The sequence below is a fragment of the Anser cygnoides genome, chromosome 2 (assembly GCF_040182565.1).
Source record: "Anser cygnoides isolate HZ-2024a breed goose chromosome 2, Taihu_goose_T2T_genome, whole genome shotgun sequence".
Lineage (NCBI taxonomy): Eukaryota > Metazoa > Chordata > Aves > Anseriformes > Anatidae > Anser > Anser cygnoides.
In genome coordinates, this window is record NC_089874.1 from 19776593 (window position 1) to 19794428 (window position 17836).

Consider the following 17836-nt stretch of genomic DNA (forward strand, 5'->3'; position numbering starts at 1 on the left):
CGACATGGGCTAAACTCGGACACAGAGGACGCGAAACTGGCTGGGAAAGGGGGAATACCCCCTTTGCTGATCGCCAAGAATAATCCGAGGTCAAATAAAGAGCAGCAAATGTTTCCTAGGTCGGCACCCAAAACAAAGCGTGGCAATTTCTAGGCAATTTTGTTGCTGTTATTTTAGTACCGGGCTGTTCTGTTCATTAAAAATCTTTTTATGCCCCCAGAAAAAGTGGAACTGAGAACGTTTCCCCTTCAATACCACATTATCAACACAGCTCATTTGCTATTTTTCAATGAATTATCCCTTTTATTTGTTTATTTCTTTGATCAACTATAAATGAAAGTTATTCGTGTATATAAAACTGAAGTTTTTACTGTTGAAATTGAACTGTACATGTTTACTACAGGAAAAAATATCAACTCTTGTTTAACAAGACATTATACATCAATAAGCAATAACCTTGTGGAGGATTTGCAATCACCTGGTCTATAAAAACAAGCAGGACAAATAACAGCAATTTATATGCAAAAGTAATGATTTAATGACTATAAGCAAGACAAAGCAATAGAATTGTGCTTCTTTTGCAGACTGGAGACAATGAAATGTTTAACTACAATTTTCCCCGTACAAACATGAAACAATATCCATATAGAATAAACACCCTCACAAATGTATAACTGATGGGTGATGAACACACACGAAGTTCGACCAAAGCAAAGCACAAACTGAAAAGTGTTCTGGGCTGTTCATATTTTATGTCGGAAAAGTTCCTTCTACTGAAAAAAATAATACCCTTAGAAGCCTCTAATAAAATGCACCTATTTGCAGGCCATTAAAGAGGAGGCATTCTCCACAATTTATTGGAAATATTAAAGTACCTGTTAAATTTTAATGAAGTTAGTACTGTACCATATACATATATATTAAAACAAATTTAGACAAAATGCCTTCATCCAGCAAATTGCTGGTTCCTTAAAATTTATACCAAATAGTTTATGGCTTCTATAATGATTCCATGTGCTTTTAAAAACACAATCCCACCACACCAAATAATAAAAAGGTAATCAAACAGGTCAATTACTTTCATCTTCCTTAACTTTTTTTTTTCTTCACTGCATCACTTCAACAACATTTGGTAAAGTAAAAATATACCACTTGAAAAAAAAAAAAAAAAAGACAAAGGCAGTAAAATGCTTTTAAGATTGCCAATTGCCCCCAGGTTATCAGAGACTCGAATGTGCTTTCCCAATACTGTAGCTTTCACACACAAAGTGTTTCTCGCAGTATGAGCAAAGCTCAAACAGGCGGCATCTGCAAGGGTCGAACCAGTTTAGAAATTTAACAACCATATCATGAGTGCATGAAACACAATATTTTCTTTATAGTATTTATAAATATATCATACAATACTGTTTCCTGTTATGTCATATACCAATATGGCATTGTACAATAAGCATAATGCCATCTGATTCTTACAAAAGCGAATCATTTAAACAAGTCAGTAAATAAAACGGTAATACCCGCTTTTAGGCATACAGATTGTAAAACTGAAGTTTACTTTTCTTTTGATCGGTTCTGCGCAGCAACAGAGAATTAAAGATGCAACATAAGAATCAAAATGGCTAATACGCAAAAATTGTTATTCACAGTGACATGGCTACATATATGCATTATTCTATGCATATTCTTTCCGTTTCGTTGGATTTCAAGATGAAAAAGCACTTGCTTTCTACAGGTTCACAAAACAGCATAATAACAATAACAATTGAAGAGAACGCAATGGAGGAGTTAGTCTGGATTAACAAACTACTTCCCAGGGTTTATATCAACTTCGGGAGACTCCCGGGTCCAGATGACGGGGACGGAAACAACTCCACATCATTCAGAACACATGAAGGTGTCGCTCCTGTTTGCTTCCCAGTCCTTCGAAAACAATTTACATTTCAATCTTGCGTCGCAATTAACGTCCACAGCGAATGTCACCTAGTCCGCCTTTTATAGCCAAGTTCAGTGTCACTACAAAAGAAAGCAGTTTGGACGATAGTCACATGTATTAGCATCTATAAAGCTGTAATGGCATGGAGAGATCTATAGAAAGGAGGGGCGGGGGCGGTAGTCTCGTGGGCCCGTCAACCGGACGAGGTGGCCGAGGAGCCGTTTATCGAGGTTTTCCGCGCTCTGTTGGTGAAGGAGGACTGGTGGTTACTGCTGGGGCTGCTGCTGGTGCCGTTCATGGTGCTGGAGATGTGCGGGAACTGGGGATGGGGAGACTGGACCGGCGTGCTGGGGCTGGGCAAACAGGAGGAGGTGGAAGGGATGCCTCCTGCTGGGCTGCTCGCCTTATCGCTCCCAGAGTCACTTTCTAGCTCCCCGCTGTTATTCAAGCCTTCCCTCTGGTGACCGATCTTCATTCTCTTGCAAGTGGGTCGCACTCTGTACTTGAGGGGCAGAGGGCCGTTCTGCAAGGCAAAGAGAAGCCCCCGTGAGCGCCCTGCCCGGCCACCACCGGGCACCCGCCAGCCAGGGCCGGGCTGCTAATTACCCGTCTCCAGGTGTAGATGTAGGCGATGTCCATTAGGGTGTAGTAGTCCTTCAAAGGCTCCTCTTCGTACATCACATCGATCTGCTCGAGACATTTAACCTTGCGTTAGCGAGCGCCCTGGTATTTACCACTGCGCTGCCCCCGAGGTCACCACAGCCCCCAAACCATTTAAAAAAAAACGCTGTGCCAGAAATGGAGCTGGGAATTTTTGCATACATCAAACGTGCTTGTAATGAGTTAAGGAGCAATCTCTTGATACCTCGATATTTACATAAAAAAATCAGGGTGTCACCAAACTCTGCCCTGAGATACTGTAAAATAATGCTCTGAATCCCGTCAACATGTTGCAAACGCCCCGTTGTTAGCACTCGCTGGAAGTGACCAGAAACGTAAACCAAGCAGAGCGTTAACCAGCGTTAGCGGGGTTCCAATAGCAAGACTGATTAAACAAAAAGAAAAACCACTGGGTACCTGGAAAGTGTTAGGAATATCCATTTTACTCCGCAGGAACTTTCTTAGATGCATCACTGTCATTGCTGCTGGGCAGCGTAAGTATCTTTTGTCATTCACCTAATGACATAATAAAGGAAATCAGTCAACTGAGAACAAGCAATTACATCCGCCAAAGCTGCATTCTAACGTTTTATGCGATATTTAAAAAAATGCGCGTTATTAAATTCTGAACGGTACGGTAACAGTTTCTGCTGTTCTAAGGGACAATAGAAATAAGCGGTACCTTGCACTTCCAGGGAAAATAATTAAAAATGCAACTAATTTTATACATAAAGATTTGTATCTCATACCGAATCCCTGTTAAGAATGCATATGTGCTACACACTGATTTTTAAAAAAATAACCAATATATAATTTATTGCAGAATGACAAAAATTAGGTTCAACTTTAAAAGCAATGCTCCAGGTTTTTTTTTATTTTTAAGAGCTGGTTGCATATACAGTTGTATGGAGCTGTTCTACCTCTTCTCTCCCTACTACGGCAGCAGGAGGTGTTCTCCTCTCGATCCGGACACAAATCTCCATCTATTTTTCTCAGCAACAAACCCACTCAAAAGATACTTGTGCGCGTGTCGTGTTTCCTCTGGAGCAAAGGAAAGTTATTTACCTCTTCCTTTGATTTTTCTTTCTCCTTATTTCCTTTTCGTTCCAGTCTGGGAGAAGAAATGAAACAATTACAACAAATAGTAAATATAGCTGCTATCAGTCAGGTAAACATAAAATATTGCCATTCAGGAACTTGCCTATTCTGGTCAAAGAATTCAATGGATAAGCTTATTATCTCGTCGTCTGTTATAATTCTTTTGTCTTCGTCAGCCACTTCTCCCCTGTCTTCATTAGAGCCATTGGCAGCTGCGCAGAAATTTCCACAATAATTTACATTTTGAAATTCAAATCAGGAAGAATGGCAATTCTCAGCAACAAGAAAAAAAAAATCTCCACAGCAAGATTATGAATTAAATCTACCAAAGTGCTAAAACAATGAACTTCCATTACTCTGAATTTACATCTTAAAATTCTATCGTGGCACCGCTTAATTTGTAAGGTAAAAAGGAAACAGGGAAGCATCTAGGTCAATGCTACAGTTATTTAAGTTGTGAACGAGAAGCGTTTACCATCGGCCGACGGATGAGCAGCATAAAAATCCCTTCTTCTTTTCATTTCATCTAGGTGGAAAAGCATACATTTTTGTCTTTTAGTACGTGCTCTGTAACTGCTGGCAGCGAGACAGGACAACAGTTCTGGTTTGGGGTTTTCTAACTCTTAAGGAAAAAAAAACACACTCCTTTAACTACTTACTTTTGAAAAGGCCTGGCACTAGCTTGTATACAATATCTTGGAGAGTTTTATCTGACCTGAAAAAAAAAAACAACAGCCATAAAATTAAGCAGATGAAGCAATATTTTAATCCGAGTGGCAGCTCCTCATTTATAATCTTTCACAACAATGAGGCATCTCCTACAAAGCAGGAGGCTAGTCATAAAAAGTTAACTTACAAGACCTTATAGTCAAGCTAACACTCTTCTAAAGGCTGCTATAAAACAACACCCGAGCGATCTGCGGCACAACAACTGAAAAATAATTCTCTCAGACTGGAGGAAGGCCCTGAAAACTACCAGTCCTCCAAACGAAGAGGGAGAACGGGGAAAAAGCAACAGCGAGAAGAAAATACTCCTGAACCGAGAAGCCTGCTCTCGAGGCTTTTGACTTTCAGCCTCAAAAGTCGGAGCAGCGTTTTATTTTTTCCATGGCTTTGCTGGATGGCCAGACTGAAGCACGTCCGTGAGAAATGGAAAGTGGGGATAAAAACTGTCGGATCGGTATCCATGAGAATGGGGGGAGAGGGAGAAGGCATTGTGGCAGCGGTTAGCGTATGCAAAAAGAAGACCAACAGCAACTTTTCTGCCTCGCATCCAGCGAAATCTTCAATTTCCATCAATGACAAAACTCCAAAGAGAGAGCCTAGGCGCAAGTTAGCTCGGAAATTGACAGCTCCTTTCAGATTTAAATGGCACACCGAGAGATAACATCAGCACAATCGCCGCTGGCCTCCCCAGCCGGAGGAGGAAAACCGGAGGAGCGCGCCGCACCTCGCCCCCCGCTCCTACCTTATGTTCAAAAGCGGCCGGGTTTTGTGAACTTGGACATCGCAAATGGGGCAGTACTTGCTCGTCTCCAAGTAACGCACGATACACGTCTTGCAGACTGCAAGGCAAACACGGGAAGCCTTTTAGCCAGAGGTGGAGGTGCCGCCGGAGCATGCATAGAGCGAGGTGCGATCTCCTCTGCTATGCAAGCCCGCAGATCGTCCATCGGCAGAAGCGCGCTGCTTAAGCTCAACAAATACCCAAATAAGCCGCGATTAACATGAAAAGGGGACGCTCGGAGTCCATATACTCGGACTTTAACAAAGAGAGCAGCAGGGCCGGCGGCGGGAGGAAGCCGTCCGCGGCGGGGCCGGCCGGGGGCGGCTGTCCCGGGGCTGTCCCGGGGCTGTCCCGGGGCTGTCCCGGGGCAGGGGCTCGCCGGGCGCCCGGCGCTACTTACAGGAGTGGAGGCACTCTATGATGGTCGTCGCGTCGATGAAGTACCCGCCGCAGAGCACGCACATCAGATGGGGGTTTAGCTCCGTGATTTTGATCCTGGTGGTCCGGTGCATTTTGCCGGCGGACCGGGCGGCTCTGCAAGACACGCGAGCGGCCGGCGGGCCGGGTGAGCGGGGCCGAGCGCCGCGTCCCGGCGCCGGGGCCCCGAGCCCGGCATCCCCCGGCGGCGGCGGCGGCGGCGAGCCCGGGTCCCGGGGCGGCTCCCGCGGCTCCGGGCGGCTCGGGGCCGGGCTGGGCGCAGCCCCCGCGGAGGCGCGGCCGCGGCGGCCCCCGCGCCGCTCGCTCCCCGCCGGGCACCGGGCTCTCGGCGGGGCCGGGCGGCGGCTCTCGGCTCGGCGGGGAGCCCGGGGGGGCCGGCCGGGCACCGGGCTGCCGGCGAGCAGCACAAAGGGGAACCGGCGCCTCCCGGTGCGGCTGCCCTGGCATTTCCGGAGAGCGGGGAGGGGCGGCGGGGGGGGGGGGGGAGGAGGGAAGGAGGGACCGAGGTGGGGGGGGGGGGGACACGGGGGGACACGCACCTCGGAGCGGGGTCCGGGCACCGGGGCCGGCCCGACAGGGGGGTCCGGGCGGCTGCCGCTGCCGCTCGGTGCCGATCCGGATCTGCTCCGCTCTCCGAGGGGGTTGCTATAGCAACTTACACTTACACTTGGCATCCTGCCACCGCTGGGAACACACGAGAGCCGGGCGGGGGGCGGCCGGGGGGGTGGGGAGGGAAGGGGGGCCGGGCCGGGCCGGGCCGAGCTCAGCCGGGCCCGGGGGGGTGGGACACGGGGCCCCGGGGGCTGCCCGGGGGGCGGGGGAGCCCTGGGGGTCTGGGAGCCCGGTGGCGAGGGGATGGGGGGGGGGGGGGGGAGGGAAGGCGGGCAGGGGGAGGTGAGGATTTTGGGGAGGGGGCGGGCCGGGGGGTGCCGGGTTGCGGGGTCTGAGCCCGGCGGAGGCGAGAGCGGGAGGCTCCTCCCGAGCCTCGGCCATTTCGGCTCCTCGCAGGGGCCTCTCTCCACGTCGACTCGGGGCGAGGAGCTGGGCTCGGATCGCTCCGCTCCCCCCCTCCGCTCCCTCCTCCCCCGCGCCGCCCCGCCGCGCTCCCGGGCCCCCGCACCGCCGGCGGGGTGCTGAGCCCGCTCCGCGCCGCGCCGCCGGGGTCCCGCCGCCCCCCGGTCCCCTTCCCTCCGGTCTCCCCTTCCTCCCCCTCCGCCCCAGCTCGCTCTTCTCTTTCTTTCCTTCCTTCCCCCCCCCCCCCCTTCTTTTGAGGCTCATTTGAAAAGCCTCCCGCGGACGGAGCGAGAGCGGTGCAAAGTTTTGCAAGAGGTGGAAAGTGATTTGCAGCACCCCGGGGCAAGGTGCTCGGGTGGGAGGCAACGCACGGCTCCGGATCCTTAAAAAATAAAAAAAAAAGCAAAAATAAAAAAATAAAATAAAAAATAAATAAAATGAAACCACCTCCTTTTCAGTAATAAAGCGCACCAAGGGAAGGGAAAAAAAAAAAAGCCCAAACCGACTTTAAACGGTACATTAGTGACAACATGCAAAGGACCATGTGACCAAATCATTCCTAAAGCTAAATCAACACCTTGTCAACACAATGCAGCGACAAGAGTGAAAAACAAATGTCATTTTCACAGTCTGAAAGCCATAAACCCCCATCGGATGCAGTGGGCACCAGCGCTACATGCACGCGTACTATTTTAAAAAATGAGAGGGAATAAGAGCTAGAGGGGAAAGTACGCAGCGGGAAAAATACCCTATCAGCCACGTCAGTTGCAGAGCGAATTATTTTCTGTCAGGCAGATCCTGAAAAAAAAAACGCGACGTACCCGTGTTTACCGAGCTGCTCGCTGCTCGCTTTCCCATGCCGGTGCTCCCGGCACCCCCGGCTCGGCTGCCTGTCCCCCCTGTCGCCCAGCCGCAGCCCCCAGCCGCCTCCTGCGAGCTGGGGCAGCCTCCGGAGGCGAGGCTCTCCCCAGCTCCTGGCGAACTTCGATGCTGGGCAGCGCGAGCAGCCCCACAGCCCGAGCTCTGCAGACGCTTTGAATTTTCGGCCAGCCCCGCCCAGGACAGGGGTAGGGTATTTCCCGAGGAGTGCACACACAGCGCCAACGAGCGACCTTAGCAAGGAAACTTCTGCTGCTGCTGCTCCAGGAGAAGCTCGGGACGAGCCGCACGAGCAGGCTCCCCCAAACCAAAAGCGGAGCGAGCAGGCGAAGAGAAAAGCCAAGTGCGAAAAGCCCCGAGCGACGGCAGGTCCCCAAAGCTGCTGCTGGCACCGGGCAGGAATGCCAGCCCCCCGCTTTCTGGGGCTGTGCTGCCGCTGCCAGGGTCCCTGGCCCCCCCTGCACCCCCGGCCGGCGGCTCGCCCCCCTCCAGCACGGGCAGAGCCGGGGCTGCGGCCCCCGGCCCCCCCGAGGCAGCGGCTGCGGGGCGCCCCCGGGTCCCTGCCTGCCCCGGGCTGCCTCCTCCTGTTCTTCCGAGCCAACGCCTCGGAGCTGACAAATCCCCGAAGTAAAAAACCCGTCGGTGAGCGGGGTCAGGCGAGCCGGCTGCCAGAACTCCTTCCTCGCCAGCCCTGACTTTCTGGGACAAACCTTGCAGGACACCGACGCGTTTATTTCACGCGAGCCTAGCCCCTGCCCAACCGGAGGAGGATTAAATTCAACCGTGAAACCTGTTTTGTCGAAGCGACCCCCTAAACGCGGGTTATTTATTGCCCGGAGTTTGAGTTATCTTTGCCGTCGGAGATCTTCCCCGGCGAGCAGGAGCCGGCAGGGAACCCCTCGCCGACAGCCGCCCGAGCGGGCACACGGACACGCGTGTAAATCCCTGCGTGGGGGCCACACCGACCCGGCGCGTTTCACTCCAGCAGCCCGAGCTCAAGATTTTGGGAGGAGGGAAACCCTTTCGGTTTTTTGTTTTTTTTTTTTCCTGCTCGTGGTGATAAGACGACGAGTACCGACACTTCACACGGTCAATACAAACAGCCTCTCAGCCAGGACAATACTTATTTACACATTGACACATGGGACAACCAGACGTAAAATATAGGAAGATAATGCTTGCTGGAAGCAAACACTGCCAGCCGACTGATTATTTAGAGGCCTTAAACGGGCTGTGTCAAAATGAGGAAAAACAGAAGTGCATTCTCCTGCTGAGGATCAGCTACATTATTAAAAATCCATAAACGCAATAAACTATCAAAGCTCGCCTGACAGGTCTCTGACAGAAAATCCACCCGCAAAAAAATAAAAATAAAAAAAAAATAGAAACATCACTGGGGCAGGTCTGCACACTTGGCACCTATATCCACTCGGGAAAGTCTCTCCTCATCAGGGAAGAAGCTGTCATGCCACATCCTCACCTACTATCAGCCAGAACCACTTCTACTGAGAAGTCTGTTACTGCTCTTTCACGTAAGAATGCCCCCATGTGTTTTTTAAGGAGGGATGGTGCTCCTTTCAAAGGAGGCATAGGTAGCTCAGATACCCTCGCCCAGCACGCTGCGGCCAGGAAAAGACCTGAATATTGGCAACAGAGTGCAAAAGGATCCCAGCCCCTTAAATAACCTCCCTGGAACTACGTGAACTCCACCGTCGGTCCCCTTAAAAAATGCACTAAAATGTTAATTTTGCATTCATTAAGGGATCAGGTAGGTCACCGCTTCGTATCTCTGGCAAACTGCAGCAAAAGTCCGTCTCGGTTTCCAGGACGTGCTGCAAATGGGCAGTCTCGGTAGCTTCCCCGGACTGCACTTCCAGAACCTGCCCGGTCTTTGGGACGGTCCCGTAAAACAGGCTGCTCTGAGCACTGCAGACCACGCAAAAAAAAATAAATAAATAAATTTAAAAAAAATCCATTTAGTGCCCAGCTTGCAAATAGGCACATGCGCCCAGGTTTTCCTGAACTTTTCTGAGAGTGGAGGAGCGAATCAAAGTTTCTAGCTGCTGAAAAGTGACTCTCTCACTTTTCCAGATACGCGTGTTTTTTGCTTATTTTTACCTGTTTATTCGCAAATATTTACAGCAAACAGGCGGAAACACCCCGCGTTACACACTGCCAAGGCCAGACAATCGCAAACACATCCGCAAGCAACTTCCCAGCGCTGCCCACAGCCAGCACGAGGATCCCACTCGTGACACCTTTAAGACCTGACAAAGGATTCCACGTTCACGTACCCTTCCCGGGCTCAGGAGGAAAAAGAAAAAAAATCCCCATGGCAGGAAAGAAATCCGAAAACCCCTCTCCGTCCCACGGGCACATCACCTTTGCTCCAAAGGCTCTAGCAAATCGCACACCCCAGTCCCCAAAGCTCGCAGCCAAACTGCTCTCTTCACCAAATTCAAAATTAAAAAAAAAATAAAAATAAAAGTTATTCCTCGGTCCTGGTCGCCCCCTCCCCGCCTCTCCCAGCAGGGACACCCCCCCCAAACTTTCGCATTTGAAGCACAAATGTAAGAGGAGACACTGGGAACAACTGGGAACCGCCATCTTACGAGCCATCCAATTTCCCCCAAGTACTTGTCCAAGTTAAGTTAATAACATTTTCTGCCGGGCGCCCCGGAGCCTACCAACCCCTCCAGGAGGATCGCTACCCCCCGGCGGCTCCGTCTCTATAAAATGGGGGCGTTATCTGACATTTTGGGCTCCCCCGGACGCCTTTCTTTCGGAGAGGACTGAAATCACTTGACCCAGGCAGCTCCAGATTTCACGACCGTCCCTGTTTAATCAAAATCTGCCTTTAAACAAAGGGCGCTCAGGCCGGGCTGGCAGCAGGGTCTGGAAATATAAATATTCTCCTCGGGGGCCATGTGCACAGAAACGTTTTCGGGGGCACCTGGGGGAAGAAAGGAACTAAAATTTGCCAATGTGGGTGCGCAGCGAAAGCGAGTGCACGGGCTGCTGCTGCTGCTGCGTGTCTATATGTGTGCGTGTGTGGCTGGAGCAGCCTGTCAGCGCTTTTCCCAGCCGGAGAGCCGGGGGGACACCTAGGCTCCCCTTTGCAGCCCCCAAACCGGCCGAAAACCGCCGCCGAGCCCCCGCCGCCCCCCGCCGTCGGTGAGGAGACACCTCGCTGCATACATACCCGGAGGAAGGAGCCGGCGGGGGACGATCGGAGCGGCCAAAAAAGACAATGAAAGTTAAAAGTCGTTCAGCAGAAAATGAATGTGAGCCAAGCGGCCATCTTGAAATGAACTGCAGACGCTGTCAATTGCAATAAGCTTATTGCTGCTGCCGCCGCCGCTGCGCTCCGCTCATGTTAGTTACAAAACGCCCGGGTTTTCTCCTCGCTTCCACCGACCCTTCTGGCTCCCTCTCGCTCCCTCCGAGCCTGCCTTTTTGGGTGGCTCAGGCGCCGGGAGCGCAAAGTCTCGCTAATCCGGATGGGTCCTCTCTCCACCAGCCCATTGTCTCTCCCTCTTCCCCCCGCTCTGCCTCTCGCTTTCGCTCTCTCTCTCTCCTCTCTCTCTCCTCTCCTCTCTCTCTTTTTTTTTTTCTCTCCTTTTTTTTTTTTTTTTATTATTATTATTTCATAGTTGGTGGCGAGGGGGGACGCGGAGGGGGGGGGGGGGGGGGGGGAGGAGGGGGGCGGGAGGGTGGAGGAGGGAAAAATGCAAGGCTGAAGGCACACACTGCAAACTGACACCGGCCCCAAAATGGCTCGGAGTTCGCCCGCCCCGCCAGCGTCACGTGGGGCTCCTCATTCCTTAAGGGTGGCCTGGGAATTAGCGGCCGTGCCGCCGGAGCCCGGCAGCCTCCCCGTGACCCAATCCCGCAACCTCCTCCTCCTCCTCCTCCTCCTCTTCTCCCTCCTCCTCCTCCTCCTCGCCCTCCCCCTCCTCCTCCTCCTCCTCCTCCCCCCTCCCGCCGCCCCCTCCCCTCCCCCCCGGCCCTACACGCGCGCCGCCGCCGCCTCCTTTTCGCCGCCGCCTCCCCGCCCCGCCACGGCTCGGCTCGGCTCGGCTCGGCACGGACCGACCCCCGCCCCGGACCCGCACCCGCCGCCCCCCCGACCCCCCCCCCCCCGCTCCCCACGCAACGCGCCCGATTCCTCCTTTTCTCCCCCCCCCCCCCCCCCCCCGGCCGCTCGGGCTCCTCTCTCTTTCATCCCCTCCGCTCCCCCACGATCACGCGTGACCCCCCCCCCTCCACACCCCACGCCCCCCCCCCCGGACACCCCCCCCCCCCCCGCACTTGTTGCGCCCGCCCCGTCCCGCCCCGCGTGGGGACCGCGTCGGCCGCCGCCCGCCCCGTCGGGGCCCGCAGCCCCTCGGAGGGGCCGGGGAGCGGCGGGGGGAAGCCGCCGCCGCCTCCCGCAGCCCGGAGCCCGCAGCCCGGAGCCCGCAGCCCGGGACACGCCGCGGCCCGGCCGCGGAGGAGCGGGGCCGAGGCCGGCCGGGTGCCGTCGGGCGGCGAGCGCCGAGGGAAGAGCCCCGCTCGGCGCCTCGTGGGGGCGGCCGGGTCCCCCCGACGGGCTTCCCCCGCCGGCAGGTGCTCGGCCCCGGCCACCTCGGGGCGGCGGAGAGCAGGGGACGAAGGGACGAGCCCCCCCCCCCCCCGAGCGGCTCCGGGAGGCGGGAGCCGCCGCCGGGGCTCCTCCGGTGCGGCGGGCGGGCGGGCTGCGGGGCGAGCCGGCCCCCAGAAAATTCAGTGAGGGCCCTTTCCGCCTCCCGAGCCGCCGCCCGACCTCGAAGCTCGGCCGGGATGCGGGATCGGCCCGGTGAAATCCCACAGCGTGAGAGGGGCGAGTCCGCAACGCCCCGTGGGGCCGGGGCCGTGCTCCGCAGCCCCGCTGCTAGGGACGGCCGCTCCCCCCCCCCCCCCGAAAAAGAGGAGTAGGAGCGAATAAACTTTATTAGAAACCACAGAAACAGAGGCACAGGGAACGGGAAGGAACGCTTGGAAGACAGCGGGTGGGTGCACGTTTAACTCGAGAGGTGATCTTCCAAAAAACTGAGCAAGGAATAGCAACTGCGGTCGTAAGAACAGCTATTTCACTTAACCCTCATCCAGGAGATCATTAAAAAAAAGCTTCAGATCACGAGATGTAAACGGAGATGAAAGACGTTTGTCCTTCAGAAGACGCTTTTAGGAATCAGTACGTGAGCTCAGCAGGCTGACACCTTCCTTCGGTCACATCTGAGTCGCTCTTTCTAGACTCTTTGCAGCATCTTTTAGTTTTCCCACTAAATCCTGAGAGATGGAATGCCATCTTAGAATAAACATTTTTTAAAGGTCAGCTAGCAGTAGAACAGAATATTCTTTTACACGCAGAGGGAAGGGAGACCAGCATCCTATACCACAAAGAATTGTTGCAGTTGACAAACAATGCCAGCAAGTAATTAAATAAATTCCTTTTTTTTTTTTATACTGTTGTAAAAAAGTAAGAAAAGTTGGAACTGAAGGAAAACGCCTTTTAACGTATATGATCTCCTAAAATATATCACTATTTTTAACGTGCAGATTTTATTGGTATGGTTACAATGGCTGGTGCTAACAGTTACTCGAAGCTTGAGCGCTATATACGTTTCTAAAATCCTGAAAATATTTTGAGTGCAATTTTGTACTGGGACCATTCTCCAGTCAACGTACGCCAGGCTTAAGTGAGTCAGTGAACCAATCTAAAATACTCTCTAGCATGTCAAAGACAACTTTGGAGGCACACGTGAACCAAGGGGCAGTGTAAACCTGCAGTTTTAATATCTTGCCTTCTCTGCCCCCAGCCCCTCTTCCCACTCTCCCCCCGTTTGCTCACTTTCAAGCATTACAATACCTCCATTGTTCAGTTACACATTTAAATCGCTAAACAAAGATCAACGTTTGTTTCACCACGTTTCTGACGTGCCATTAACGCCACTGAAGGGGCTCCAGTTCGTTCTCTATTTTTACTCGTGACATATTTCAGTCAGTGAACCGCTTTCCTTAATCATTTCCCCAAACCGTGGCAAATCAGAGTTTCAGAAAAATGATGCATCCCCTCCCAAATATACGCATTGGTTATGAAAACTGACCAAATATTTACGCACACATGGAAACAACACATGCAACCAAAATCAGTTACTGTACAGCTTCATTTGAGAAGACAGCAAGACCACCTCCAGGTAATTTTGTCAGAAGTTTCTCCCATACCCTCCCAGCTCTGGATTTTTATTTTATTTTTTATTATTTTTATTTTTTGAGCATACTTTCTATCACTTAATTATGATTGACAAGGTGTTAAAAACATTTACATCCACAACTGGGGCCAAGCATAGAAACAATGAGGAGGGAAAGAAGTACCTGCAATTGCTCCATCGTGCAACTAAAACTAACATCTGGGTGCGATCCTGAATCACTCTGAGGGAAAGAAAAAAAAAAACAAACACACCAACAAAAGACAGTTTTATTAAAAAATGACATGATATTGCATTTTGTCCTCTGAGGGTGCGAGCAGTACCGTACCTCCACGTTTAAGGTCACCAAATAGGAAGGCTGGTAAGTTTTATGAAGTTGATTGGTCTAAATTAGAAACAAAGAGCATTGAAAAAAGTCAGGTCTCAGCACTGGGACGGACCAAAGAAACACGTTGATGCTTTGAGATTACCTTGATCTGATACTCCAAGCGCCAAGACACATCAGTTATGTGGAGGGGAGATCTGCCTATGCTGAAAGACACAACAGTAACAAGTTCCCTACGCTAAAAGAAAAAGTTAATTTTCTAAAGCTGCCCATCAATAAAGTCAACGAGATACCGGTAGTGCTCCTTGAAAAGTTCAAAAAGTTACTTAAAAGTGGAATACTGAAAGGAGGAAGGAAAGTTTCAACAGTTGTTTTCTAAGGTCTGTTAAAAATGTAAAAAAAAAAAATAAAAATAAATAATTTTTAAAAAATCAATATTTTTTATTTTAATGAGGTAAAGTATGCATGGATGTTTTCCAGGAGAGTTTCGGAGTAGCTTTAACGGGCACTGATTCACCTACCTTCCCAACAGGATTTCCAAGGCATCCTTGTTTTTCTGAAGGAAAAAAAAAAGAGAGAGGGGGAGAGAAAGGAAGATATATTTGGAAGCTTCAGACAAATTGCTACGGGAGAAAGAAAAACACCAATGTGTTCGAATTGGATTCAAAACCTGATATTCGGTGCAAAACTGCTCGATTCTCTCTTTATCCAATTTACAGTCTTCCAGGCACGTGCTGCGGGGAAGCAGAATTTATCGGCCCTCTGCGAGCACCGGCTCGGCCGTGAGCCAGGGCGGCAGTGGGGCGGCCGCAGGGCGCTGCTGGTACCTGATGGCAGCCACGTCGGCTCTCTGCCTTCCTGCCTCCAGAATGCACGTCGCGGCTGCGGCGTGGCACTGCTTCAGCACCGCCGGGTCGATATCTTGCAGGTCTGGATCGTCTACAACAAACGCCCCGCTGAGGAGGGCAGCGCGGAGCCCGCAAACTTCGCCGTGCCACCCGCCCGGGGACGGGGACGGCGTCGGGGTCGGGACGAAGGGGAAGGGACGGGGGATGATGCTACGGGACGAAGGAGATGATGCTACAGACCCCGCGGTCCGTCCCGGCGCTGCGCCTAAACCTCCACCCCATTAAAAATGATAGAAAAAAAAAAAAACAAAAAACAAAAAAAAGCACCGCGAGGAGAAGCTCGGTTTCCTCTGCTCGCGGTTCCCCGGGGCGGCTGCGGGTTAAAGGCAGGCTCGCAGCCGGGGCACAGCCGCCCCCCTCCGGCCCGGCGGGGTGCGGGGAGCGGGGAGCGGGGAGCAGGGTGCGGGGAGCGGGGAGCAGGGTGCGGGGAGCAGGGTGCGGGGAGCAGGGTGCGGAGTGCGGGGAGCCGGCCGGGCTCCGCCGCTTTGAAACCTCCCGGCGGAGGCGGGCGCGCAGCGGCGGGGCGGCCCCGCGCAGCGGCAGCCTGGAGCCGGCCGCGGGCGAGGGTCCGGCCGCGGTGCCGGGGCGCTGGGCACGCACCTCTGGGCTCGCACACGCGGCGCCGTCCGCGTGCACACGCCCGCGTGCATGCACACGCGGTGTGTGCGGGGTCACGCGGCTATATGCATGCGGGCGGTCCTAGGCAGACGCACGCCCCTATGTGCAGGCACACAGTCCTATATGCACACAGTTGTACGCGCCCACACGCAAACCTATATGCGTGCATAACCCTGTATTCATACATACCCCTGTATCCATGCACACCCCTACGTGCATGCACACAGTCCTATATGCACAGACTTATTTGCCCGCATGCAAACCTATATGCATGCATGATCTTATATTCATGCATAACGCTATATCCATGCACACCCCTATGTGCGTACACAGCCCTATATTCATGCACACAGCCCTATATGCACACTGCTTGCTATATGTACACATGCAAGCCTATATGCATGCATACCCCTATATTCATGCACACCCCTATGTGCATGCACACGCACATGCACACCTATATGTGTGCATACTCCTATATGCATGAATACTCCTATATGTGTGCATACCCCTATATTCACTCATACCCCAATATTCATGCATACCCCTATAAGCATGCACACAGTCCTATATGTACACAGACCTATATGCACGCATGCAAGCTGATGTGTGCATTCCCCTATATTCATGCATGCCCCTGTATGCATGCACGCAGACCCCTATATGCACACAGACCTATATACACGCGTGCAAGCCTATGTGTGCATTCCCCTATATTCATACATACCCCCCATAAGCATGCACACAGTCCGATACGTACACAGACCTATATGTATGCATGCAAGCCTATGTGTATGCATTCCCCTATATTCACGCATACCCCTATAAGCACGCACAGCCCCCTATATGCACACAGACCTATATACACGCATGCAAGCCTATATGCTTGCATACCCCTACATGCATTCACACCCCTATGTGCACGCACACCTATGTGTGTGCACACCCCTATACGCATGCACACCCCTATACCCCTATATGCGTACATACCCCTATATTTATACACCCCCCCCGTACACGCACAACCTTAACACTGAGCACCGCAGCCCCACGCACGACCCCCCCACGCCCCCCCCCCGCTCTCCCCGACCCCCTGGGCACACCGCATCCCCCCCCCCCCCACCCCCGCGCAGGTGCCAGCAGGAAGCCCCCTTAACACCCCCCCCACACACACACAAACGTACTCCCTTCACCCCCTCCGCCGCGCTCACCCAGGCCGCCGGGGGGCTGCAGGAGGCCGCGGAAGGCGGCGCGCAGCAGCGCGGCGTAGGCGCGGCGGGGGAGGCGGCGGGGGTCGCCCAGCAGCCGCCACCCGCCCTGCGCGGCCGCCGACAGCTCCATTGTGCCGCCGTGACCTTCGACACGCGCCACGTGACGCGCGGCAGCTGATCACCGGCGGCGGAGGCGGGGCGGGGCCGACCGGCACCGGGCGAGGGCGGGCGGAGGCGCCGCCGGGGCGAGGGCTCCGCGGAACCGCGGAGCCCTCGCCCCGGCGGCGCCTCCGCCCGCCCTCGCCCCCCCCCCCCCCCCCCCCGGTCGCGTAGCCGTGAGGAAAGCGCCCCCCCGGGCCTTCCCTCGGTCGCGGTGCCTTTGCGGCCGAACCGTGTAAATAATCTGGGTTTTCCTCAGATCCCGTTCCCCGGTGTTCTGAGGAGAAAATCCTAACCGGGATAGGCAGAAGGGACCGCAGCACCCCCCTCTGAACGGGCTGGACCGATAAGGCATAAGCGAGCCTTCCCTCGACTAACTTTTTACGGTGGTGTTTCTGAAGTGAAAACTCCGCGTTCAAATCTCCTCAGTTTGCAAAACGTAGAAGCACTGACAGGGACACTAACGCCTAACCACTGACGGGGACGCCTAACCCAGCCTTCCCTCGACCAACTTTTATTATAATATCTCTGAAGTGGAAATTCACTGTTGAAATCCACTCGTTTATTTATTTTTAAGAACGGATGCAAAAGGCCCCTGCTGGCTTGGTGATTTTAAAATAACATCTACATACTGACTGAACAAGCCTTATCTGCAGAATATTTCTTCAGTGGAAATTCCATATTGAAATCTAATTTTTTTACAAAAAGTAGAAGGTAAAGGCCCCTGCCAGATTGGTGATTTTAGAATAATATCTGCATACTGACAGCAAGATTGTAGTCCTTTTCCTGCTACAGATACATTTCAGACAACACAGCCTTCCCACACTACGCATACACTTCAGACAACACGAGGTGT

At 53.0% G+C, this 17836-nt stretch overlaps 1 protein-coding gene across 5 annotated transcripts; it reads right to left on the reverse strand.

Annotated features, from left to right (window-relative positions):
- Window positions 1-314: 314 nt before the first annotated feature.
- BMI1 (BMI1 proto-oncogene, polycomb ring finger) lies at window positions 315-17031 on the reverse strand. 5 transcript variants are annotated; one of them, XM_066991620.1, is made up of 14 exons: window positions 16795-17031; window positions 14912-15023; window positions 14755-14818; window positions 14606-14640; window positions 13905-13982; window positions 5599-5732; window positions 5160-5256; window positions 4351-4406; window positions 4167-4217; window positions 3795-3903; window positions 3659-3704; window positions 3011-3109; window positions 2540-2620; window positions 315-2456 (listed from the first exon to the last, which is right to left on the reverse strand). In XM_066991620.1, exons 1-14 carry the CDS (start codon window positions 16949-16951, stop codon window positions 2127-2129), a joined length of 1449 nt encoding a protein of 482 aa, XP_066847721.1. In that variant the 5' UTR covers window positions 16952-17031; the 3' UTR covers window positions 315-2126. The 5 variants fall into 5 exon arrangements, with proteins under 5 accessions (XP_066847721.1, XP_066847718.1, XP_047917708.1 ...); XM_066991617.1 differs by lacking the exons at window positions 13905-13982; window positions 14606-14640; window positions 14755-14818; window positions 14912-15023; window positions 16795-17031 and adding exons at window positions 6176-6281; window positions 10732-11198 and having other exon boundaries at window positions 317-2456; XM_048061751.2 differs by lacking the exons at window positions 13905-13982; window positions 14606-14640; window positions 14755-14818; window positions 14912-15023; window positions 16795-17031 and adding an exon at window positions 10732-11196 and having other exon boundaries at window positions 317-2456.
- Window positions 17032-17836: the final 805 nt, after the last annotated feature.

Coding starts and splice junctions, on each gene's coding strand:
- BMI1 (XM_066991620.1), bottom strand. CDS start 16,951: ATGGAGCTGTCGGCGGCCGCGCAGGGCGGGTGGCGGCTGCTGGGCGAC. Junction 14,641..14,754: donor AGTTTTGCACCGAATATCAG/GTTTTGAATCCA, acceptor TTTTTCCTTCAG/AAAAACAAGGATGCCTTGGA. Junction 13,983..14,605: donor TTGGAAATCCTGTTGGGAAG/GTAGGTGAATCA, acceptor TCTTTCCCTCAG/AGTGATTCAGGATCGCACCC.